Here is a 26001-nt window from a genome sequence, read left to right as displayed (position 1 = left end):
ATAGTTAAAGGTAGAAAAGAAATAAATAGGATCTTTTTTAGATAACTATGCAATAAAATTATATTTAATAATTTAATATTAATATTTAGTAAGGAATATAGATTAAAGACTAATAGAATATCAAATGACTATTAAATAATGGATGGATTAAAGAATAAGTTATACAATCAATAATTTCATTAAAGGAAATGACAATAATGAAACAACATATCAATGATGAGCTTGTTGATCTTAAAAAAAAACATGGAAAGACTTGCATGAAACAATGAAGAGTAAAATAAGTAGAATCAAAAGAACATTGTACACAGTAACAACAATATTGTTTAACAATTGACACTTAGTGAATAAGTCATTTTGACCATTATCAATATCCAAATTAACTATAAAAGATATATAAGGAAAGATTTTACTGTATAAATAGAAGTTTGCAAAGAATATATATATAATTATATACCTACATATATACATATATGTGTATATATATGTATATAGAGAAAGAGAAGCAGAGAGAGAGATACACCCACCCACATACACACTTATGTATGTGGGTAGGGGATAGAAAAAAAAAGAAAAAGAAATTTACATAGCAATTAGTTACATATTTAAAAAGAATAGTAAGTTGTACATAGTAGATTTGTAATTTCATGTTTAAATGATATTTTTATTGTACTACACAATGGAAATGCTTATTTTAAATAGGCAATGAGGAAACAAAATATCAATCTTTGCAGATGAAATATGCTTAATGTATACTTAAAGAATCCTACAGAATCAACTAAAATTAGTTGTAATAATTAACAACTTAAGCAAAATTATAGGATCTAAAATAAACCCACATAAATAACCGACATTTTTACATGTTACTAACAAAGTGCATCAACAAAGATAGAAAGAGAAATTCTAGTAAAAAAAATAGACATTCTAAAATACTTGGGAGTCTATCTACTGTGGCAAACTTAGGAACTATGTGAACACAATTACAGAAGACTTTTCACACAAATAAAGTCAGATCTAAAAAACTGGAAAAAATCAGTTGCTTATGGTTGGCTGAGCCAATATAACAAAAATGACAATTCCCATTAAATTAATTTATTCATTCAGTGCCATATCAATCAAAGTACCAAAAAATTCTTTTATAGAACTAGAAAAAAATAGTAATAAAGTTCATCTGGAAGAACAAAAGGTCAAGAACATCAAGGGAATTAATTTTTTAAAGTGTGAAAGAAAATGGCCTAAATATACCAGATCTCAAATTATATTATAAAGTAATAGTTATCATAAGAATCTGGCACTGGCTAAGAAATAGAGTAATGGATCAGTAGAAGAAATTAGGGAAACAAGACACAGTAGCTAATGACTATGATGATCTAGCATATGATGAGTTGAAAGACCCCAAATTTTGGGACAAGAACTGACCATATGACAAAAACTACTGGAAAACAGTAAGGTTTAATTACAAGATATATATCAATATCTTACACTATATACAAAAATAAGGTAAAAATGGGTATGTGCTTTAGATATAAAGAGTAAAACCATAAAATACTATAAAAATTAGGAAAGCAAGGAATATTTACCTGTCAGATCTATGGAGAAGGGAAAAATTCATGACCAAAGGAAAGACAAAGAGTATTACAAATAAAATGAATAATTTTGATTATATTCAATCAAAAAGTTTTTCCACAAACAAAACCAATACAACTAAGATTAGAAGGAAAGAAGAAAGTTGGAAACTAATCTTTATAGCAATTGTCTTGAAAAGAACTCATGTCTCCATTTCTGTTACTGTCTCTCTGAACCCCTCCCCCCCTTTTTCTTTCTTTTTTTTCTCTCTCTCTCTCAGTATGTGTGTGTATAAGTATGTGTATAATGTAAAAGAATGTAAGTCTTTCTGCAATTGATAAATGAACAAAGGATACGTGAGGTGGTTTTCAGATGAAGAAATCAAAGAGATACACATAAATATTTATATACAAATACATATAAAGTCATATGAAAAAAATGCTCTAAATCACAATTGTTTAGAGAAATGCAAATTAAAGCACCTCTGAGGTAACAGCTTACTCTTACCAGATTAGCTAATACAACAGAAAAAGAAAATAATAAATGTTGGAGGGGATATGGAAAAATTGTGAAACTAATTTACTATTGGCAAATTTGTTAATGGATTCAACCTTTCTGAAGAACAGTTTTGAACTAAATCAAAGGGCTATAAAATTGCACATACCTTTTGATCCCCTAATACCATTACTAGGTCTATATCCCAAAGACATAAAATGAAAAGGGTGGAAGGAATTTTTTGCCCCAAAACATTTATGATAGCTCTTTTTGTAGTGGCAAAGAATTAGAAATTATGGAGATATCCATCTATTGGGAAATGGCTGATAAAGTTGTATATATAATTGTACTAAATACTGTTGTGCTACAGGAAATTAGCAGGATGGTATCAGAAAGACCTGGGAGGATTTATATAAACTAATGCAGAGTGAAGTGAGTAGAAAGAGAACATTGTCCACAGTAACATCAGCTATGAATCTATTTTCTGGAATACAGTGATCTGAGACAATTCTGAAAAATTCATGATGAAAAATTCTATTCACCTCCAGATGAATAAAAACCGTTGGAGCCTGAATGCAGATCAAAGCATACTATTTTTCACTTGCTTTATTTTTGTATTCTTCAGCAACATGACTAATATATAAATATTTTTTTTATGATTGCATATATTTGTATATATGCATACACACACACACACACACACACACACACACACCCACACACACACAAAACCTGTATCAAACTACTTACTGTCTCAGAAATAGGGAAAAGGTTTGGGAAAAGGAGAAAACTGAGGAACTCAAAATTGAAAAAAAATTAAATTAGAAATTTTCTTTAAATGTAATTGGGGAAATGAAATACTTAAAAATTTGGTTATATAAACATAAAACTTCTATGCAATCATCATTTTTTTCTTCTTATTACTTATTTCTATATTCTACATTTTCCAACAATTTTTGTTGTGTTCGCTGACTTTGAACTGAAATAATTGATTGGCAAAGCATATATTGATTTAATTTGGAGGCTTTCATTAGAATAAAAAAGGTAGAAGTTTTCTATCTTTTGCTTGGCAACAAATGTTGGGACATTGCCTACATGTTCATAATAATCTTTTTGGAAATATGCACTATTATTATACTTAATGTAAACAATGCAGTATGATATGACTCACTATCCCATAAAATAATGTTTCTTGTGGCCTCTGGACAGCATACAAATCACCTCTGTCAAATTCTTTACAAACTTCCCTCCCAAAATCAGTAAGTCTGTTTTCAATTTAGTTGAGCTTTCCTTCTTTATAGTGATAATGTTGATTGAGAAGACAGTATCTATCTTTACTAATATGTATATTTGCTCACCAAATATCTCACACTCAGAATAAAATTAATCAGATACAAATTTAAAGACAGTCTATAAAGTACATCTGTTTCATTGATGAAAAAGCAAAAAAAGGATTGTAGAAGGCTAGATTGAATTTTTTTTTTTTTTTTTGGCTATTTAGCCAAGACCAAAGAATTCTTCACCAGGTGGTCAGACTCCCTTATAATGAGACTCCTCTCAGTGGTTAGCAAGGTTTCTCTTCAGAAAAACAAGACTGTAGCTGACTATTCTCAAACTACTTTTCAACTTGGTAGAGCCTATTAGAGCTTATATTCTGTTGATATATCCTTTGGATTCAGGGTCACCTCAGCAATATATTTAGAGTGGAATTTTGTGCAGTTCTTTATTATTATTATTTTGAATGCTACTTGTTAAACACATTATATTTGAGGTAGTTAAGAAAATTGAAAGTGGTCTGAAAAATTTCTGGGAATCCATGAACCTGGATGGGAAAAAGTGATACTAACTTCTAAGTAAAATTTAGCATTTTCTTTCATTATGTTTTATAAAAAAGCTCAAAACGTTATTCTTATATGGGATTCATAGGCTTCACTAATCTGCCAAATGGTTATATGACAAAAATAAGGGATAAGAACCTTTGATCTAGTCCAATCCCCTTGATCCACTCACAACTGAGCAAACTGACCAGAGAGAGGGGAAGTGACTTATAAAAAGTAACATACCTCGAAAGCAGGAAAACCTGAATTTGAACCCAGGGCTTGTTGGCTCTAACACTGGGACTTTTCTAGCTGTATCAGTATGTCTTCAAAGTCAAAAGCACATTAGGTAGGACATATTCCACTCCGAGAATAGCCCTGCAATATGGGCATCATCAAAGTATTCATTGGCATGATGTTCACAGTGCCAAGTCATGCCAAGTAGGTTGAAAGAAAAAGAAAAAAAGCCAGTATTCTCCTACATAGAGTTTACAGCCAGTTTTAAATAGATGTGTTCCATGGCACTTAATCCAAACAGTTAACAATCTGGGGCAGGCTTCATCAGTGAGCAGATGACTAGTTCTAACAGCCCTACTTAAACTGTTATCAGCAGTGCCTGGAAGTTTATAGAGAATTTTATGGCAGAATTAAAAAGAGATGCCCTGGCCTTATAGCAAACATCATGATTCCCTGCCAAAGACAAATCACATATCACGGATTAAAGCAAGGCTCTCCAAATATGAATATTCCTTGATAATTTGAGCAGGTGTACATTGTGTTGTTTTGGTGTATGTGTGTGTATGTGTATGTGTATGTGTGTGAGCGTGTGCGTGTGTGTTTAAAGCTGTTAAATTCCTAAATCCCCTTCTGCTAAGCCAATATCACATCAAGAAGCAGTAAAAAGTTGCTACATTATGGATTCTCTTCTTTGCTAAAATGCTGATTTTTAAAATTCATTTTCAGATGATGCCCGCTGTTGCAAGTTCTTGCTTCCAGAAACCAGTGCCTTGACAAACATGTCAAAACATTTCCGAATTAAACTCTACAGCCCAGCACCTTTAGGTTGATGGACTTTCCCTAGTGCACACTTTGCAAGAAGCTAAAAATAGGCAGACTGCAATTAAGGCAAGCTCTGAGAAAGAGAGGCTGGTGGATGACCAACAGGGTCAGTCCCCTGGATACAGTCCAGACACAATTCTCAGCCAACAATGTTCTGGCAAAGCCAAATTTTTCATTAAAATTGCTGGGATACGGCAGAATGAAAAATCAAGCTTTTTAAGGTTAAAAATAGCTTTGGACAAACTGCGGATGTTTAAGAAAACAGTCCAAATTCCTATTCATGTTTAAGGAACAAAATTAGTTTCTTCACCAGTCCTTAGGTCTTGGGAGGTTTAGGGGTGGGAGTGGAGGGAGAGATTCTCATGAAGGATTTCTACACAGCCATTTTCTTCTTAATTAAAAAAAAATCCTTTGGGAAGCCTCTTATTGAGAAGATGAGGAAAAAGACATCTTTGGAAAAGAGATCTCAAGATAATTTTAGTCTGATTTCCAATAAAAATTCAAGCAAAAAAAAAAAATTAAAGCTTCTGCACAGCTCTTTTGTTCCATTAGAAGATAAGCATCTAGGAGGAAGTCACAGTTTTCACAAGTATCACTGAGCAAAAAAGAGACCTTATGGCTCTATTCAGAGAATCAGAGGATTACCAATCTAGAACAAGAAGCACTTAATGAGACAAAGAGAGGTTAAGTGGCTTCTCTATGTTTATATAATGGAAAGAACCAGGATTCTAACTTAGCTTGTCTGATTGTAAATCCACTCCTCTATTTGATAGTGACTTTTTCTAATGCCCACATTTAACTACTGAAGAAAATAAAGTCCATGAATAGAAAATTATTTCTTCAGGATCACATAGTATTGCAAGAAAGGACTAAATCTCATTCTCTAGGCTCCTACTCCTATGCTCTCCCAGCTATGTTATCTTGTTTTCCCATTAGAGAAATGCTACTCTATATATTAACTATATACTAACTAGTAACGAAGAATCATGGAACACTAACACCAAAAAATGTTGCAATCTATTTAAAGTAACACTCATACCAGTTCTATGATGGAAATAGATACAGTGAAGTAGCTAAAGGTGGAATATTCCCTGTAGGGCTACTCAGTATCTATAATAACCAAAATCTCTTACTCTGTGATCCTGGGCAAGTCATTTAACCCCTTTTGCCTCAGTTTCCTCACATGTAAAATGAGCTAGAGAAGGAAATGTCAAACTATTCCAGCATCTTTACCAAGAAAACCCCAAATGAAGTCATAAAGAGTTGGGTGTGTCTGTACTATGATAGTAACAACAAACCACTCAACAGAAGGCAAAATCAGGAATCATTAAAATGCCATTGTGTCTAATCCAGCCCACTAAGCTTTTATTAAGCAACTTCTAGGTATAAGGTAATGTTCTAGGCGGCAAGGATATGAAGAGAAGATTAAAAACATTTCCTATGCTCATGAAGCTTATATTCTACTGGGGAAATATAATATATAAACACATAAGCCCCTCCTCCCCAATTCAATCTTGACCTGCTTGTCAGGGTCACTGTATAGTTTCTAGAAATTCAGACTTTTTTCTATTATTTTTTGTTAAATTCATATGCAATTAACCCCAACTAGAAGACTCACCTTGTCTTTAAAGTCTGTGTGGTTCTGAAGAATGGCTCTGTGGTAGGTAGCTGTCCTCACAAAATCTTGTAGCATATTCTGCTGTTGGGATATACATCCATAAAACTAAAAGGAAAAGATAAGTTGCAGTCACACAACTGGAAGGACCCTTAAAGATCATCGATTTCAATCATTTCATTTTACAGATGGGAAAATTGAGGTTTAGAATGTAGACATACTGCATTCAGGGTTATGTGACTGATAAGTACCAGAGACAGAATTCAAATCCTAAATATTTGCTTTCTCCAAGATTGGTGGAGAATATTCTCACTCACAAAAAGAACATATTTCATTCAAACCAACTCAATTCCACAATGTACCTTTAAAACACTTTCTATATATAAGACTGAGAATGTTCAAAAGATTGATGGAGAATCTCCCTTAAAAACAAGCAGAATCACAAAACAAGTAGTAGGTGGAAGCTGGAAAATACCAGAGAAAGAGAAGGGAGACAAGAAGAACAGGACTTAGAATAAAGATTGGGTCCAATTGACATTTGCCTTGCCCTTGTTTCTATGACAACATTACACAAAATTAGTGTACCATGACATTTTGGTGAATCCCTGACTTTTTAAGTATCCTCTTTTTCCATTGTTGGATTTTGCTGGGAGGATAGAAAGTAAGAGAATGGCCAAGAGATCCTACCTCTAGAGCTCATTTTATGGATGAGATGATTTTCTCAAAGATACAGGTATTGTCAGAGATGGGACCTTAACACATAAGCCACGGATATTCAGTCCTAACCTACCTCTCAGGCTCCACATTCAATGTTAAAATAAAATATGTACCTCTTAAAACTATTGCACTTAAGTAGAAATGCTCATTTATTAAACAAAAAAGTGCCAACTCAAATTATTCCCAGGTTTCAAAAAGCGGATTCAATATTAATGCTAATAGGGGAGTCTCTCTTCAAGCGTATACAGCTGATATGATTTTTCTATGAAATCTGAAAAGTAATAATTCTTTCTTAGAGAGATATAATCCTCATACACATTATGATCAAGTGGAACCATGTCAATTCTCTTCTCCAAGTTATCAAATTGAATATATTTCTGGCTATGCAGTAGTGAACCCAAGAAGTTAGGAATTCATTATTACCAAAATATATAGAAGGTATATATACATATATGTATATGATTATACACATACATGGATGTTTGTCATAGAAACATAAAAATTTGAGCTGGAGGGAACCTCAGAGATTATGTTCACCTCAATAAACTTATTGAGCTTATTAAATGCATTTTATGGGCCAGATACCATGCTAGGGATAACAAGCTAAAAATGAAATCATGTCTGTTCTCAAAGAACTTATGTTCTATTTGGTGAAACAGCATAAACTCAGGGAAATATAAAATAATTTCAGTAGGGGTCATACTAATACTTAAAGAAACATGAAAGATCCCTTGTATGAGATGTGGCATTTTAGCTGAGTCTAAAAGGTAGGCAAGAATTTCAAAAAGTGAAGGTGAGAAAGGAGACCACTTCAGAACTGGGAGACAATCTATTCAAAAGTACAGAGACAAGAGAATAATACCATATACAAGGAATAGCAACTTGATTAGAGCATAGGATGCATAAGAAAAAATAATCTGTAGTAATTTTGGAAAGAAAGTTTGGAGCTAGATTGTCAAGGGTTAGGGATAAGAAACCATTGATGAGACAAGTAGGTAGTATATGAGACAAAACAATGGACCTGGAGTAAAGAAAATTTGAGTTCAATTCCAGCCTCAGATGTGTGACTTGCTGTATGACAAATCACTTAAGCCCTATATGCTTCAATCTCTTCAATTATAAAATGGAGATCATAATAGCACCTATTTCATAGGGTTGTTTGTGAAAATCAAATGAAATACTCTTTGTAAAGTGCTTGGTAATAGGTACTTAATAATGCTTACATGACTTCCCTTCATTTTTCTTTTCCCCTCTCTTCCCTTCCCTCTTTTCTTTCTTCCCTTCTCCCCTCTTTGGTAGGGAAGTGACATAGTTAGATCTGGATTTTAGGGATATTGGTTTGGCAGGTGTGAGAAGGGCAAATCAGAGATACAAGAGACTGGACACAGTCCAATAGAGATTAGCAGACTAAGCAGGAGACTATTGAGACTATCTAGGTGAGAGATGATGTGCGTTTGACTATGAATGAAAAAAAATAGGGCAAAGGCAAAAGAAATCATGGAGGAAGGATTGAAAAGACCTGGCAATGGATGGACTATATGGGGTGAAAATGAATAATGGAGGATGATGCCTAGGTTTCTGACTTTAGATTTAAAAGGATGGTGTATATCAACCTAGATGAATGAAAAGATGGTCAGACTCTTGATAGAAACAAAATAATAAGAAGGACATGTAGATTTAGGAGTGAAAAGATAACACAGCTTTCCCTACTCACAGTATCTTACTGCTAGATTTCTCTAAGTTCATTGTCACTCCAATCTCAGAACCATGTGCTTTTTTTTCTTCTTTGCCAAAAGGGACATCTATTCAGCATAAGAAGTTTCAGAAAAAATGAAGAGGTAACATAGGCACCAAGAGTGATAAATATGAAACATATTTGGAGAGCAATAGGGTTACCAAGGAGAAGACTGAAAGAATCACTTAGAGGAATATACCATGGAGCCTGGGTATGCCATTGATTGACCTTAAAGGAGTTTAGCAGATTAATCAGAGTTAGCTATAGTAAGGAGAAAGACACCACTAAAAGAAAGAAGTTATGAGGAGGAAAAAAGTACCTCATAGTAGGTTTAGTTCTGAAAAGGACTTCATTACCATAAAAGATCTTCTTTACCATAGGGATCATAGATAAAGAAGCTAAGGCAAATAGGGCAAAGTGACTTGCCCAGGATTTAAGATCAGATTCAAACTTGGAAAGGTGAATCTTCCTGATTCCAGGCAAGTCACTCTAGATGCCCTCTCTATTGGGTAAAGGTTATGATTATTCATGTTTTTATTTTTTGAAGAAAGATTTTTTTCATTTGAGAGTCAAATTTGTGACTCATTTTGTATTTCAAAAAAGCATATTAGTTAGGACTCAGGAGCTCTAGAAATAGGGAAAAAAATGTATCTTCTCTACAATGGGATTACCACTAGGACTTTGAATGAATGGTAGTTTTTCCTCCTGAGATACCATACCAATAGCTAATAAAAGTATGAGTGAGATGAGTGAGCCAGTATTAATTCAAGGAAAGAAAACATTTGAAGAGAGTTGGAATATATACAGATGGAGGTACTGGAGCCTGTAGAAAAGGGAGTTGCCCGGGGTTACACAACCAATGAGTACCTGAAATGGATTCAATTTAATATCTTCTGACTATAAGCCAGAAATCAAGGGCTCTAGTCTACTCTGCCAAAGGTAAGAATTAGTACGAAGTCATATTACATATTCTTCAGGAATTACTTGAGAATATTAGTTCACTTGGGTTGAGACCTAGTACTTATCAGTTTCAGTAAATGTGACTATTTAGTTAATGAAAGTAAATTGTAGAACAAGTGGAGAGCCTGACTAGTCTCTGGACAATTAGGAAGTAGTTTCCTGAGGAAGAGATGGCCAATCCTATTATTGAGAGATAAGAAGGGCTGTAGGTTTGGATGAGGTTATCATACTGTTTACAAATAGAATTGGTATTATAGTCACTTTTTTTGTGGCCCAGAACAGAATCACAAAATCCTCTAAAAACAACTTGATGTCACTAGTGGGATGTGTGCATTCAGAGGCATAATCAAGAGAGAGGATATACCTCAAGAAAATGGAAATCTTAATGAATGCTGAAGTTTTATTTTTTGCTAAAAGAACATAATTATGGGTCACATATTATTGTGATTATTACTAATTTTGGTAATTTAATCATTCTCTGAGGAGAAAACATTGAGGGAGTGGGAAGAGTAATGGATTTGGAAAAGATAAGGATTTGAGGTCTAGTTGCCACTTGAAAACTGTGTGGTTTATGCATCCAATTCTTCTCTCTGGGCCTTAATTTGCTCATGTGTGAAAGGTGGTTTTTTAATTTGCCAGTTTACAGATGAGGAAACAGGTTTGAAGAAGTTAAATGACTTGTCTACAATGATACACCAAGTAAAAAAAGTGAGAATTTGAACCCAAATTCTCTAGTCCAGCATTGATCCAATACTATTTTTTTTTTTTAACAAGAGCATTCTACCTCAGGGAGAGGACCTCAGACTTCCCCCTGCTAGTATCCACAGGACACAGATGGAATTGTGAGCCTGATAGCTGGCTACCAGACTCTCACAAAAGGCAGTACAACCAAAGCCATAAAAAGTTCATATATCAAATCACTGCTGGACATTAAGCGACTATGATTTGTCTATTGCAGATGATAATAAGATCACTGCTGGAAGAGATCTTAGAGATTACATAGTCCAACCTCCTTAATTTGCAGATGAGGAGGCAGCCTCAAAGTGGCAAAATGCCTTGCGTAAAGTTAAATATACATGTAGTAAGAGGCAAAACCAGGATTTCTTTAAAATTTTCTTTCTCTAAACTCAGTACTCTTTTCACCATATCAAGATCCTATTAGTTGATTTTTATTTCTTTGGAACAATGCAGCTAACATACTTCTAAAATTGGGGAAAGGGTATTGGAATATGTGGCTGTTCATGTATTCCCATGTTTCTTAGTAGAAGATTGAGTTAAGAGATATTCATGACAACTTATCATGGAATTTGAGAGATCCTTTTATGGTGGGGCTCTCTGACAAATTAATTACACAATGATACAGAAATATTTACTGCTGCTGTCCTCCACTGCTGCCATAACAAACTCCCATAGAACTTTGTTTTCAAAAAACAAACAAAGAAAAAACTACTTCCCTCACAATAATACTAGATAGGCAGTGCTGATATATTTAAATACAGGAGAAATATGATAATGGGATGTAAGGACTCAAGGGAGTCCCCTGAGAAATGAAATATTAGTTTAGACAATTTCTCAAACAGAAGACTGAAATTCTAGGTTATATGGAATTATAGATAGAATACAGAACCCAAGAAGATTTGAGTTTAAATCCAGATTAAATTTGTCATTTACTAGACCGTGTAAAAATCATCTTAACTCTCTAAGCCTCAGCTTTTTTATCTGTAAAATGGGCTAATAACACCTGTAGCACTTACTTCATAAGATGGTTGAACAACTCACATGAGAACGTACATCTCAAATCATCACATCAGTGTTAGTCTCTATTATTTTCCTTCATACCTGAAAATACTGTGCAGCAGAGGCCGCCTCTGTCCGCTGACTGAACACTGAGTATTCCTTCTTCTGCTTCCGATATCTCTCTAAGGCATTTGAAAATGTACTGTATTCTGAAAGGGAAAAGTACAGGTAAAAGTCCACATGCTTGGAATGGTAGGATCTACTAAGCTGCCTGTCCTTAAGAAGGACAACTGAGAAAATAATAATGGAAGGACAGTGCCCTTACCTCTTTCTAACATCTTGGGGAGAATTGGAACAATGGTTGAGAGGCTAACCTGTTTTGTTTTGCCTGTTTAGAGAGAACTCACCTTTATTTACATTACATTTGAATCCCTCCCCTGGTACTAATTTCCTGTGTGACTTTGACCAAGTTGTGAACATTTTAGATCTGTGGTTTCTTCATCTAGAAAACTAGAGGGTTGGACTGAAGATAGCTTCTGAATTCCCTTCTAGTCCTGTTTATTGTCAAAAATTCTCCTTTTTAAAACTTGTTTGTTCTTGCTTTCTCAATTAAGGGGAAGAAATAATAAGCATGTATATACTTCCCACTATATAACAGGTACTGTGCTAAGTGCTTTACAAATATGGGGGCAGGGAGATAGGAAGGAGGGAAGGATTTTTGTTTGAAAAAATTTAATTGATGAAATTTGTGTTCTCTATTGGCATTATTAAACTTCAAGTGAGACATCTCAGAGATACGGACAGATAATGTGCATAAAAGTATCTTAGTAGGGATCCGGCACAAAGGCATGTAGTAAGGTAACTCAATGACAAATTCCAAAATTCAATTCAACTAGAGTTTATCAAATACCTGTGTGCAGAGGGTGGGGTGGAGAGAGAAACTTCAGATAGGACATTGTCCCAAGCTTAAATGAACTCACCATCTGACAGGAGATAACATACAGATAATCAAAAAAAGTGCAGTAAGGAGATATGGAAATGATGATCTGAGGAGTGAAATGATTTTATGAATAATTGTATGCAACCCACATCCCATGTCATTGTGCCATTATGGAAACTGAGGTTCAGAAAGAAAAAAGGGATTTGTTTAAGTGCATAAACCTACTAAATGTCAAATCTAAGATGTAAAATGAAGTGTTATGTTGGGGGTGGTGTCCAGCAAAAAAGGAGAGAGACAGAACATTACAGACTGGGGAGAATGAACAGAGGTGCTAAACACTGAACTCAATAATTTATAGGATTTATAGATGTAGAATTGGAAAGAATCTTGAGGTTATTGAGTATGATCCCTTCCTCATTCTAAGCCTAGTTTTCTATCTACTATATTGGGCTGACTTATTTACTAACTGCCTACTATATACATAACACTATGCTCTCTGCTTTTAGAGCTTTTAGAGAGGGGTAGTGATGAGATAATATGCAGAAATTAAATCTAGTACAAGGTAGGATCATATATTTAGAATTGGAAGGAACCTTAGGGATCATGCAATTCAATGCCCTCATTTTATTTTATTTTATTTTGCTTTGATGCATAACTTTATTTTTTATTATTAATTTTTAAAACTTTATTTTCAAAACATATGCACAGATAATTTTTCAACATTGGCCCTTGCATAGTCTTGTGTTTCAGATTTTCCCCTCCTTGCCTCCATCTCCTCTCTTAGATGGCAAGCAATCCAATATATGTTATATGTGTTAAAATATATGTTAAATCCAATATATGTAAACATACTTATAAAATTCTCTTGCTGCACAAGAAAAATGAGATCAAAAAGGAAAATAAATGAGTAAGAAAACAAAAATGCAAGCCAACAACAACAAAAAGAGTGAGGATGTTTTGTTGTGATCCACATTCAGTTTCCGCTGTTCTCTCTCTGGGTGTAGATGGCTCTCTTCATCACAAGATCATTGGAATTGGTATCAGTCATCTCATTGTTGGAAAGTGTCATATTCATCAGAATTGATCATTGTATAACATTGATGCTACCATGTACAATGATTTCCTGGTTCTGCTCATTTCACTTAGCATCAGTTCATGTAAGTCTCTCCAGACCTCTCTAAAATCATCCTGCTGGTCATTTCTTACAGAACAATAATATTCCATAACATTCACATACCATAACTTATTCAGCCATTCTCCAACTGATGGGCATTCATTTAGTTTCCAGTTTCTAGCCACTCAATTTTGCAATGTGGGTTCCTTTCCCTCCTTTAAGATCTCTTTAAGATATAAGCCCAAAGTCACATAGGATCAAAGGGTATGCACAGTTTGATAACTTTTTGAACATAGTTCCAAATTCAATGCCCTCATTTCAGAGAAGAGATATTGTGAGTTGCCTGATATCACATAAGTATTATGCAGCAGAGCTGAGATTTGAACACAGGATTTTTGACTTCATATCCAGCATAATTTTCACTTTCACATTGACACATCCAGTTATGACATTTTAGGAAACTTTGAGGAGAGAGAGAGATCATTAGAGAAGTAATGTCCCATTACAGATCTGGAGTTATGAATGTGGGCTAAAATCCTCAGTATCTTTGCTATTGACTATGGAGACTTGGACAAAGTCAGTTAATCATTCTGAACTTCAGTTTTCTTCCCTAGAAAAAGACCAATTAGATTTAAATGACCTCTAAAGTCTTCTTAAGTTCTAAATTCTGTGATCTTTTGACTCATATCTAAGGACCCTTTCAATTTTAATAACCTATGCATGTGTTTCAGCTGCTGGGATCAAGGATAGCTAAATCAAGAAGCTATTCTACGAAAGAGACTTTGAAGAAAGAGGATTGTAATAGGTTAAGAGAGTGAAGGAAAATGTTCCAGGGAAAAAGGAGGAAGATGAAGAAAAAGAACAGTCTATAATTTAGCTGAAATATAGATTTCAGGAAAAGAAAGTGAATGGGAAATAAGTCTGGAAGTATAAGTTATAGCCAGACTATAGAGGAATTGAAATAAATTCCTGCTATTTTATCCCAGAAGTAATAGGGAACACTGCTGGCTTTTGAGGAGGTAGGTGACAGTGCACTAGGAAGTAGACATTGAATGGAAGCTCCTTGTGGGCAGGAACTATTTTATTTTGGAACGCGATCTGCACAGCACACATTCAAGTGTTTATCAAATAAATGCTCATTTAATGAAAAAGATTATTTTCATAGCCTTGTGAAAGTTGGACTAGTAAGAAGAGATAGATCTATAACATTATTATATTTCAGGTAAGGGCAAGTAGCATGATGAGTGAAAATAAGATGCCAAACAGATGGAATTGGGAAGACTTTACAAATCATTGAACTGGGAGGGGAAGATAGAGGCAGAAGAATGAAAGGTTATTTTTAGTTTCTGAGTTAGGGTACCAGGAAACATGACTTTACCATAAAAGAAACAGGGAGACAGAAGATGATGCTTTCATTTAACGATATTTTGAATTTTGGATGCTCTTAGGATAATCAGGTAAAGATGTCCTGCAGGTACTTTTAGATGTGGAACCACAGCTCAGATGAGGTATTGAGGTTGAATCAATATAGTTGCCAGAGCCATGGGGGTACTTTTGAGTTGGGCTTTAAAGGATGAGTAGAAATTGATAATGAATAAAATTAGGAGTTTCAGTTGTTCCCACACTGGGGGTTTCATCTATGTAAAGATTTAGGACTTGGAAACCTTATGAGGTCCATCTGTCTCTATTCTCAATTAGTTCCTGTACATAGAGTATATCCTACATGCAAATCGAATAGCTAAAGCAAGGAAGAAAATGTGGGTAGAAAGTCATAATTAAAATGAGAAAAAAGCAGATTTTGAAAATGTTTTTGAAACAGAAATTCTTAGGGTCTTCTAAACTTTAAACCACCTCAATCATTTCCTGGTATTTAAAGCTTTTCATAATCTGCCTCCATCATTTCCTTCCAATTTTATTTCACATTATTAAAATTTCCAAGTAGATTACCAGCTGTTCTCTGAACTTAACATGTCATCTACTATTTCAGTATAGTCTGTGTAGTCCTCAAGCCTAGAATGTTCTCTTTTTTTATTTGACTTAAAAGAACCTATGTCACAATAGATATTTAGTTTAGATATCCCCTTCCTCTGTGAAGTCTCCCCTGATCCACATCCCCCCATCACATCCTATCAGATATATTTATTTCTACATGTTCAGTAACTTTGTAATCATGTCCAACTCTGTCAAGATACTGGAATGATTTGCCATTTCCTTCTCCAGCTCATTTTACAGATAAGGAAACTGAGGCAAACAGAATTAAGTGACTTCCTAAGGGTCACACAGCTAATAAGTGTCTGAAGCTAGATTTAAATTCAGGAAAGTGAGTCTTCCTAATGCCAAACCCAGATCTCTATCCATGGGGCTACTCAGCCGCCCTATCTCTACATACTTACATTTCCCCAGAAGAATATTAGGTCCTTGAAGTCAGGGACTCTCCTTGTGTTATTTATCCTTGGAACCTGATAAAGTGCCAGATACTTAATAGATGGCAGTTTAATTTTTTTAAAATAAGTATAACTATAAAATCATGAAGTTGATTTTTTTTGCATAGTTTTTCAACAACAAATGACAATTCGATTCTCATGCAACTCCCTAGAGATAGTGAGCATATTATTATCTCCATTTTTTCTAATTCATTTTCCACAAAGCTGCCAAGATAAATATTATTGAAACTCCCCTAACTCAGATCTTCAGTAGTTCTGCCTCATCTTTAGGATAAGTATATCTTCAGCCTGGCATTTAAACATTCCAAATCCACTATAGACTGGTTACCACCTTCCTTTGCAGTCTCATTTCATATCACTCTACTTCACATGGTTTTTCTTTATGTGCTTTTCAGAAGCAGGTAGGTGGCTCCAAAGGGTAGAATGCTGGACCTGGAGTCAGGAAGACCTGAGTTCAAATACAGCATCAGGTACTTCCTAATAGAGATCACTAAGCCTCAGGTTCCTCAATAGTAAAATGGGTAATATAGCATTTAGTTGTTGTGTGGATCAAAACATCTAGTGCAGTGCTTGACACATAATAGATGCTTAATAAATATTTGTTCCTTTTCTCCCTTCTCTTCTAGTCAAACTAGCCTGGTTTCAGCTCTTGCTTCTATGTCTTTGTCCAGGTAGGTTCCCTCCTCTCAAATACTTTTCCCATCTCTGCCAATCTCCAGCTTCTTTCAAAGGACAATTCAGGTACAACCTCCTTTTGCAAAGCTTTGCCTATTTCTTCTGTCTATCCTACTCCTGAAATTTCTTGAAAATCCTTTCTACATTTCTACCTTTTTCTGTGGGTTCATTTAGTCTGCCCGTTAAAATTTAAATTCCTTGAGGGCAGGGATTCTTTCCCCTTCTTCTCTCCATATATTAAGTGCTTAATAAGGGTTTAAATTAAACAGAGGCTTGGAGAGCTAAATTAAATTGCCCAATGTCATACAATATGTAATTAGCAGATTGAAGCCACAAATCCAGGTCTTCTAATTCCAATTTCCATGAACATTTCATAAAATCATGGAAAATTCTATGCCATAAGTATAGGTCAGTTATCAGTATTCTCTCTAGTCTGTGGATGGGGACACTAAATGTTTCAGTCTACACATTCATTTCTGGCTGTGACCATGACTATACATGTGCCCTTTAAAATTTCTGTCCTGAATCATTAAAATACATGATTTTCTATTTGGGACACATATTTACATTCCTGGACCTGGACTGCTAGGACACATCACTTCTTCCTTTTGTTCCATTGCTTCATTTAAAAAAAGAGCAAGTGGAAGAAATTATTTTTTACCTGCAGCTCTTAAATAGTTAAAATTTTAAGTGTTCCTTTCCCAGGGGCTGCTTGTACAGGGGTCTCATTTAGTAAGATGAAAGACTCCTTTATTATAAAAGAGTAACATCTAATTGGTGACACAGATGACCATACAGGATTATAGAGGCTGCCATTTATATAAGTGCTTGAATGTTTGTTAGGTGCTTTACAACTGTAACTCATTTGAATTTATCTAAATTTATAAATGAAGAAACTGAAGGTGAGGGATCTTAAATGACTTGTCTGGGGATCACACAGTCAATAAGTGTCTAAAGTAGGAAATAAACTCAGCTCTTCCTAACTCTAAGTCCTCTGCTCTATCCACCGAACTACATTGCTATCGAGACATAACAGAAATCAGAAATTTACCAATATGATGCATCAGTCTTGAATTACACCAAATATGATCCATTCTTATGTGTGTGTATGTGTAGTTTGATCATGGAATCTTTAATCAACTTGAGAAGTTTATAGGGAATAAACCTTTATTTGTAAGCATTTGAGGGGCATGTTCTCATGTAGAGTTGGACATATCCAATGGGTACGTTGCTGAGTATATATTTTAAGTGATCAGATCTTCAAAATAATTTGTTGAATGGGACTGAAAAGGATGGACTCTCTTTTCTTAGCTATCTTTTCTATAAAGCTGAGAAACCACATTTCTCTCTTAGATCTTTTTCACCTTCTCCTACTGAGAAAACAGACTGTGTAGACCTGTTTCAGAATAAAGGGAAGCCTCTGCTCTTTCTACCCTTCCCTTCTCTTGGAAACTGGAAATGGCTGCCTTGAGGCAGGGATACACATGGGATGTTTTTGCTGAAAGAGAGTATCGAGAGAGTGGACTTTTTAGTTGAAGAGATAGTTGAAAAGATGTCAGAGTATTAACAGATTTCTCCAGGAGCATATGAAGGAAGCAGACTGTATACAGTTGACCTGAGAAGGAGTCAAACACAACTTTTGAGATTTGCCTCATGGGTGATTTCAAGTTAGAGAGTTCTAGTTGAATCTGGGGACTTATCCTTCTGTAATGGAAGATTTCCTAGTGCTGAAGAGAATTATTCCACATGGTTCTTGAGCAACATCCTACCTGGAGAGCAAAATCTATGAGTTATTCAGATAGGACTGGTCTGATGAATAGGGCAATATTTATCTATCAGTAACAAAGTATGTTTGCCTTCAGGAAGAAATATAACCAGTCAACAGAGTGACATTACAGGTCTAAGAGGTAATATGTAGAACCTCACGGAAGGACTAAAGTTATACTAGAATGTCCAAAGTTGTTCCAATGGCAACCTCAAGTTAAGTTCTTCCTGAGTCTGGCTGATAGATTTAGTGAATAGTTTTTTTTGTTTCTATTTCTGGGCCTCTTTGTATTTTCATTTTCTGTGGAGTGAAATAAAGATTGTACTACCCATATTCATGGCTTCCTTGAATATGTCTATGGGAGATGGTACCTTGTAATCAGATAAATGTACAACAACTAGGTGTCCAGAAAAAATATACACATTTTCTCTAGTTTATACTGCGTTATCAGCATTTTCTCTACAATTTTCTTAAGTGTAGGCACTAAGCAAAACAACATATTTAACCCTAAGTTGTAGCATCTGCTGATATCTAGCAGCTGACATATCAAGGGTGCAAGTATTCCACACTGAAAAATTTAACAATTGGCTTAACAATTTAACAACTGATTTAACAAATCAACTTCAACAAACCTCTCTGTATATCCCATATTTAGAGAAACTCAGACACAAGGCAAATGCAAGCTATATTTAGAGATTTTTCTGAAGTAACTATCTCTAAGTGGGGAAAATGGACTGATAGGTTGAGTTTTGTGGTTAGCAGGATTAGATCTGACTGGTATGAATCCAGAGTCCTGAGCCTCAGGCTATGTAGGAAGAGACAGAAAAATTACTCTAACTTCTTAAATAGCATAATGGAATATCATTATAACATTATTCTATTATAAACAGGAATACAGATTCCTAGAATTTAATCCAATGGCATTTAATTAGTGAATTACAATAAGGGCCTTCTTATAAGGCAGTCATATTTTGAGCAGTCTAAGAAAACAGTAAGAGTTAGTTAAATAAGGCTGTAGTTCTGCAGATTAAGGATCCAATAGAAGAATCATCATTCCAGAGAAGAAAAGCAGCAATTTAGCAAGAATCAGGATTTTGAGCCATATGAAGCAGTCTATGAAAACTGAGTGAAGATAGTATCCAAGATATTGGGATGTGATCAAATGGATCAAGAAGATGAGAAAATCAAAACACTGAACGAGAGGGGAATAGTCATACTGCCTGATGATCTGCCATAAACACTGCTATTAGAGGCAGTGTAGGTACCTAAGAACTTTGGGAATATAAATGCCTCCAGGCTACTAACTCTGTTTACAATCTATTCCCCACAGCCATCATCTAAGGGAGCAAGTGTTGGACAGATGAGACCTAATAGCCTATCTAATTAATAGCCAAAGCCACTGAGGATCAACAAACTAGAACTCAAAATCCTTGTTACTATCTAATGGTTCAACATGTCAATATAATCTTATTATTGCAGATGATAATGAAGAAGATGCATTACTATCAATCTCAATACCACATTGTGAGGATCGCTGGTTCTATCTGCCTTGCAGTTGAATCAGCCTATATGTGGTTTTTTTTTTTTTTATTACTAAGGTTCTTCATTGATGATGATGTTTTTTCGTATCATGGACCCCTCTGACAATCTGGCCAAGTTGATGGATCCCTTTTCAGAATATTGATAATAAATGCATAAAATCAAATGAATAGAATTATAAAAGAAATCAATTACACTACAGTATTCTACAATATTATGACAATAACCTGTAGACAGGAAGACTTATCACATGCACTCTGCTGACAAATCTAATGATTGAAGCAGCGATGAACACAAATCAGATTTTGAGATATCTGCAACAGTACAATGTGAAATGAAAATATCTGTGATTTCTATTGCTGGCAAATTCAGAGGTACTGCTAATTTACCAGTTGCTTATATTGATAGTGGAAAGTAATTTAAATTTTAATTCAAAGTTAATGAAAATAAAATTTTTTTTCTCATCCAAGTTCACAGAATCCCAGAAATCTAACCTCAAATTAGAATAAGAACTCATCAAGAGCTAGTGCTGTGTTCCCAGGGCTCAGAAGAGTGCTTAGCACAGAGTAAATGCTTAAGAATTTTCTTTTCATCCAGCCATTCATTCATTAATCCATTCATGCACTGGTCATGTTCCCATATGTTCCTTAAGGGCAAAAGACTGCCAAGCCTTGAGACTGTAGGAGTTCATCTATAAAAGGTTCTCAAAGTATAGATTTAGTTGAATGCTATTTCCCTTTCTTTTTTAGATTATAAACAAATAGAGGGTAAGGACTATGACAGTTTTCATCTTTGTCTCTCCAGTGTCTTTGCATATGCTAAGAACTTAATAAAAGTTGATTAAATTCAACTAAGCAAGCATTCATTGAGAATTTATTATATGCCAGGCCAGGTACTGTTAGAGCCTAGGGATACAAAAGAAAAAAATCAAGAAGTTTACATTCTATTTAGGGGAACAATCTATATTTAGGAAATTAATAGAAAATATATACAAAGTAGATTGAAATAGGGGTTCTATGATATATGTGTGTGAGTACAATTGAAAATAGCCATATTTGGGAGATGGTAAATTGAAGCTAAATTGAAGGAATTGAACTGAGTTGAATAAAAGACATCATCAGAGTTCAGCTTGACTTCCCTTTCAAAAACTTTTTATTCTTGGAATAGGACTAGTCAAAATTCTTGGAAAGTATTTGCAAAATAAATCCTCTTGGAACAAGGAAGAAACTTTTCAATAGACTTTAATTTTCTCATATGGCAAATAAGGGGGTCACTAAAGTTCCATCCACTTTTATTTAACATTCTAACATAACTAAGAAATGGAAATGTATCATTTAGTCCTCTCTTCTGTAATCTCTACAATTAGCAAGTAAATATTTGGTTACTTTACTTAATTATATAACATCAAAAGTTTGGGAATTATTCAAAGCATACCACAAATACTAGGTTGTGGGATTCAGGAGAGAGTAGCTCAGGATTACATATGGCTATATCATATATGTTATATAACAAGGCTCATAGATAGAAATGGATCTAATCTAATTCACTTGTAAATGGTTAGGCAAAATTTAATTATTATTATTGATATCATTTTCCTCATCTTGGGAATAATAATTTACTAATGTACATAAATTGTTTTTATAAATTTAAAATGATATAGAAATTTCTATTTTTCTCCTCCTCGTCATGTACCTCATGGTTGAGGAAGTTCCTTTGGTCAGAATTGCCTAGCCTGAATTCTAGCATAGTCCTACCATGTTAATACCATCCATAAACTATACTTAAAACATTCCTCTTTGCCTCCCCTTTCCTGTCGGAAATTTTTCACCATTATGGATGACTTTCCATGTGATGACTAACCCTGCTCTGAACAGCCAACATGAAAACATTCTATCCAACAGCCTTGGGCCCATATGCTGAGCACAGATGGGGAGCAGCACTATCTTCACAGTAGTAGCTGCCCAGAAACCAGAGTGAAGGGGAAGAAGCTAGGAAGAAAAAAATAAAATCAAGGAACACAAGGAAAGAGAGGAAAAAATGAGCAATCATGATAAAAAACCAAACCCCACCCCCAAAAAACAACTTACTACTCTCAAACAGTGATTGTAGAACATAAAAGGAAATGCTTTTATTATTCATTTTTCAACAACTATGAATTCTTATAGTAAGGAAATGCCTCGAAGGAATATGTCTTACCTTGGATAAAATAATAACACTAATAATATATTTATTGTAGTTTTCGTTAAGTTGTGTCTGACTCTTTGTACCCCTTTTTGAAGTTTTCTTGGCAAAGAAACTGAAGTGGTTTGGCATTTCCTTCTGTAGATCATTTTGCAGATAAAACGATTGAGGCGAACAGGGTTAAATGGCTTGCCCAGGATCATATAGTTAGGAAATGTCTGAGAACAAATCTGAATTCAGAAAGACTCATTTTCCTGATTCCAGGCCATGTGCTCTATCCACTGTACTACCTAGCTGCCCAATAGCACCTTAAAGCTTGTAACACACTTTTATCCTAGGAGATAGTCAAGAATGATCATTTTTTATTTTACAGCGAATTAAACCAAGGTCCAGATACAGTGACTTGCTCAGGAATACTAAGTTAGTATGTGTCAGAACAGGATTTAAATATGGGTCTATCCTGACCCGAAGGGTAGTGCTCTTACCATACTATATCAAAAAAAAAAAAAAAAAAAACACATACTCTGACCCTCCAAGGACTTCCTGCAGATGCGGGAAAGCTCAGTAATGCTGAGCAGCCCCAAACCTCCTGTCATGACATTTTTGCTTTCATACTACTTAATGCTGCCATATCTATCACTACCCCCTCCCAACAGGACTTGCACTGTTCTCCCTGGGACTATGCTTACTGGTGGGAGCTGATTACTTCTAGATGGCCTTAGCCACCTGACCATGCCATATTCCTGCCTTGCCACAGTAACTGACTGATTGCTTCCTTTCTGTCTGCTGCTTGGTGGGCACACTATTTAATTCAGTACCATCACTGCCACAGGAAAGGGCATGACAATAACTTTTCTATGGATCCACGCAACATTCTTGTGACTTCATCAGCTGTTGGAGACTGCCCCACCACCCAGATGTGCTATCTCTCCATATTAGCATCTAAGTTCCTTGAAGGTAATGTTTATCTCTGTTTCATATTTATACTCAGCATCTGGTTAAACTGATCTTCACTTGTGCCTTCATTTTTGCCTATTTTTAAGATTATGGGTAAAGGTATGTGAACACTGACTGCCTAGGGATACTGCTGAAAAACATTTTTTTTTTTTTGTTAAACTGAATAATGTCACTTTTTGGATATTCCTTGTAGTCTATTAGGAAGAAAACTGGCACTGGAGTCAGGCACTCCTGTTCAAATCTTGCTTCAAATACTTATCAAATTACTTTGGGCAAATCATAAATTCCATGAACTTTAGTTCATACATGTATAAAATAAGGGGGTTGAACTAGATGACCTCTGAGGATCTCCTCCATGTCTAATCTATAAATAAGTGAATGGAAAAAAGCATTTTTTTAGATTCTATGCTAAGCACAACATAAATATAATAAATATAAATGTAAGCATAAAACACTATGCTAAGTGTTGAGGAGAAAAAAGAGAAAAAGTCAGAGTTTCTATGGCATCTTGATAGCATGATTTGCCCAAAGTAATTTGATAAGGATTTGAAGCAACTGTTTCTACAGGACCACAGTCACAGCTACTAAAGACCGAGAAAAGACATTTTCTTTTCACCAAATCACCAGAACCTGATTTGATTTTATCAGTGGGAATGACAGTGCAGAAGAGGGATTGCCATCTACATTGCTTCCAAATATGATGGCTACAGGCAATGGCATTCACAAGGTGTCTAGGTTCAGCATCCTAAGCTGTTTGGGTCTAAAGGGAGATAGTGATAAAATGGTGGTGAGAATTTGACTTCTCTGAAGTCTTGTCTTGCTGCCTCTTGTCTCCCTTCCCAGTGCCTCATTGCCTCAGATAGGCTGTCTTGTCTGTTCTGTGGGTCTGTTCTGTTAGATGGGAAAATTCAGCCCTAGATAATGAAGCCAAGTTGGATGGACAATTTGGTTGATAATACTAAGATTGTATAAATTTAAACTTAAACTACTTCTCACACCTAGAGGAGGTAAAGTTTTATGACATGACTAAAAAGAATAGTGTGATTGTGATAGAAAAGAATACTAAGATTTGGAAATGAAAACTTGGTTTCAAATCTGGACTCTGACAGTCTTACCATAGGGTTTAGGCAACTCATTTAATTTCTATGGAAGGAAATTTCCTTACCTATAAAATAAGAGTCAGACTACATTATTCTTTCAGCTCTAAATCCTATCATCATGTGAAGTGGATTGGAGGTATAGATTGATGAGAATTTTAGGTGGAAAGAATGATATGAGAAAAAGCAGTGAGATGTGAATTAACAAGTGTTTATAAGGTGTCAACAAAAAACTGGACTGGCCAGAGTAGAGAAAGTGAATTATAAAATAAACGGGGCAAGTCCCCTAATCCCTATTTCCTCACTTTCCTCATTTGTAAAATGAGTTGGAAGAAGGAAACAGTAAATCACTTCAGTATATCTGGCAAGAAAAACCCAAATGGAATTGGACCAGATTGAAAAATGAATAGACATAAATACAATGGTACATATTTGTATGTGTTTTTACATTTTTTTTGGTCCTACCCATCTTATAGGCACATGGATATCCAGAAAATCTCTACCTCAACCTTATTTACCATATAAACTTGAATAGGCCATATGTGTTGTCTCAATTTAAATTCCTGTCTTGAACATTTTAACACCTCCAATGTTTTTCATTATTTAACACTTCTAAGTGACATCTGTCATTCTAGCAGCAGAATAGATTTTAAAAGTCTACTTTAAAGTAGACTTTTATGTTAGAGGATCTGTAAGGTCTCCTTCAGTTCGAATATTGTAGGATCCCCAATACCATTTCATGGGCTTAGTATTACCAGTAAATTAGGGGACTTGTAAATCACTCATCTTAGGACAGAATTTTGTAATTTAAAGATAAAAAAGGCCAAAAAGATCATCAAGTCAAACCTGCTCATTTTACAGGGCAGGAAAACAAAACCCATAGAAGAAGTGACTTATCTAAGGTAATGCAGACAGAAAACAACAGTGCTGGAACCTGAAACTATGACTTCTAGCATTCTTTCTTTCCACTTAACTATGAAACTATTCAATTGTAGATTAAATAATCAGCGTAATTCCAACAATCTTTCTATATGTAAAATCTTCACAATCAGATACTTGGTCAATTCTTATTTATTACTAGTATGTGTCAGGTACTGCGCTAAGCACTGGGTGTCTAAAGAAGGGCAAAAAACAGAACCTTCCATTAAAGAGCTCAGAGTAAATAGATGGCACAGTGAATAGAAAAATAAATCTGGAGATGAAATGATGTGAGTTCAAATCCAGTCTCATTTTCCTCTACTTGTATGATTCTGAGAAAATAATTTAATCTTTTTTTTGCCTGTCATAATCAGTTAAAAAAACAATATTATAAAATTATTCTATATGCTTTGCTTGGTCAGTTATTTGGAGAGAAGAAAAGTTGCCAAAGTGGTCTTTGATATAAGGAGCTAAAGAGAAACCTATGACACACATGGATTTGTAATTGAGAAATAGTTCCATTTCTAACATGAACTGGCACACTAGCACAAAGGAAAATTGGAATGACAGAAATTTCATACTTATTAAAAGAGAGGAGGCCAGACTTGTTATAGGGCTTGAAGGCAGTAGGGAGAGGTCAGGGACACTTGAATTGAGAAGTACACACTGTGAT

The 26001-nt window shown here is 34.9% G+C and overlaps 1 protein-coding gene across 2 annotated transcripts in view; it reads right to left on the bottom strand.

Moving 5' to 3' along the window:
* The window catches only part of LOC127555577 (histone-arginine methyltransferase CARM1-like), a 242669-nt gene that overhangs the window by 98336 nt on the left and 118332 nt on the right, over positions 1 to 26001 (bottom strand). For both annotated transcript variants that reach the window (XM_051987990.1, XM_051987980.1), the window contains exons 3-4: positions 11801 to 11907; positions 6553 to 6657 (exon numbers count right to left, since the gene is read on the bottom strand). In XM_051987990.1, the coding sequence (XP_051843950.1) occupies positions 6553 to 6657; positions 11801 to 11907 (212 nt within the window). The remainder of the gene's footprint in view (positions 1 to 6552; positions 6658 to 11800; positions 11908 to 26001) is intronic.

The sequence above is a fragment of the Antechinus flavipes genome, chromosome 1, assembly GCF_016432865.1.
Source record: "Antechinus flavipes isolate AdamAnt ecotype Samford, QLD, Australia chromosome 1, AdamAnt_v2, whole genome shotgun sequence".
In the NCBI taxonomy this organism is placed as follows: Eukaryota; Metazoa; Chordata; class Mammalia; order Dasyuromorphia; family Dasyuridae; genus Antechinus; species Antechinus flavipes.
This window is presented reverse-complemented; position numbering and strand designations above follow the sequence as displayed.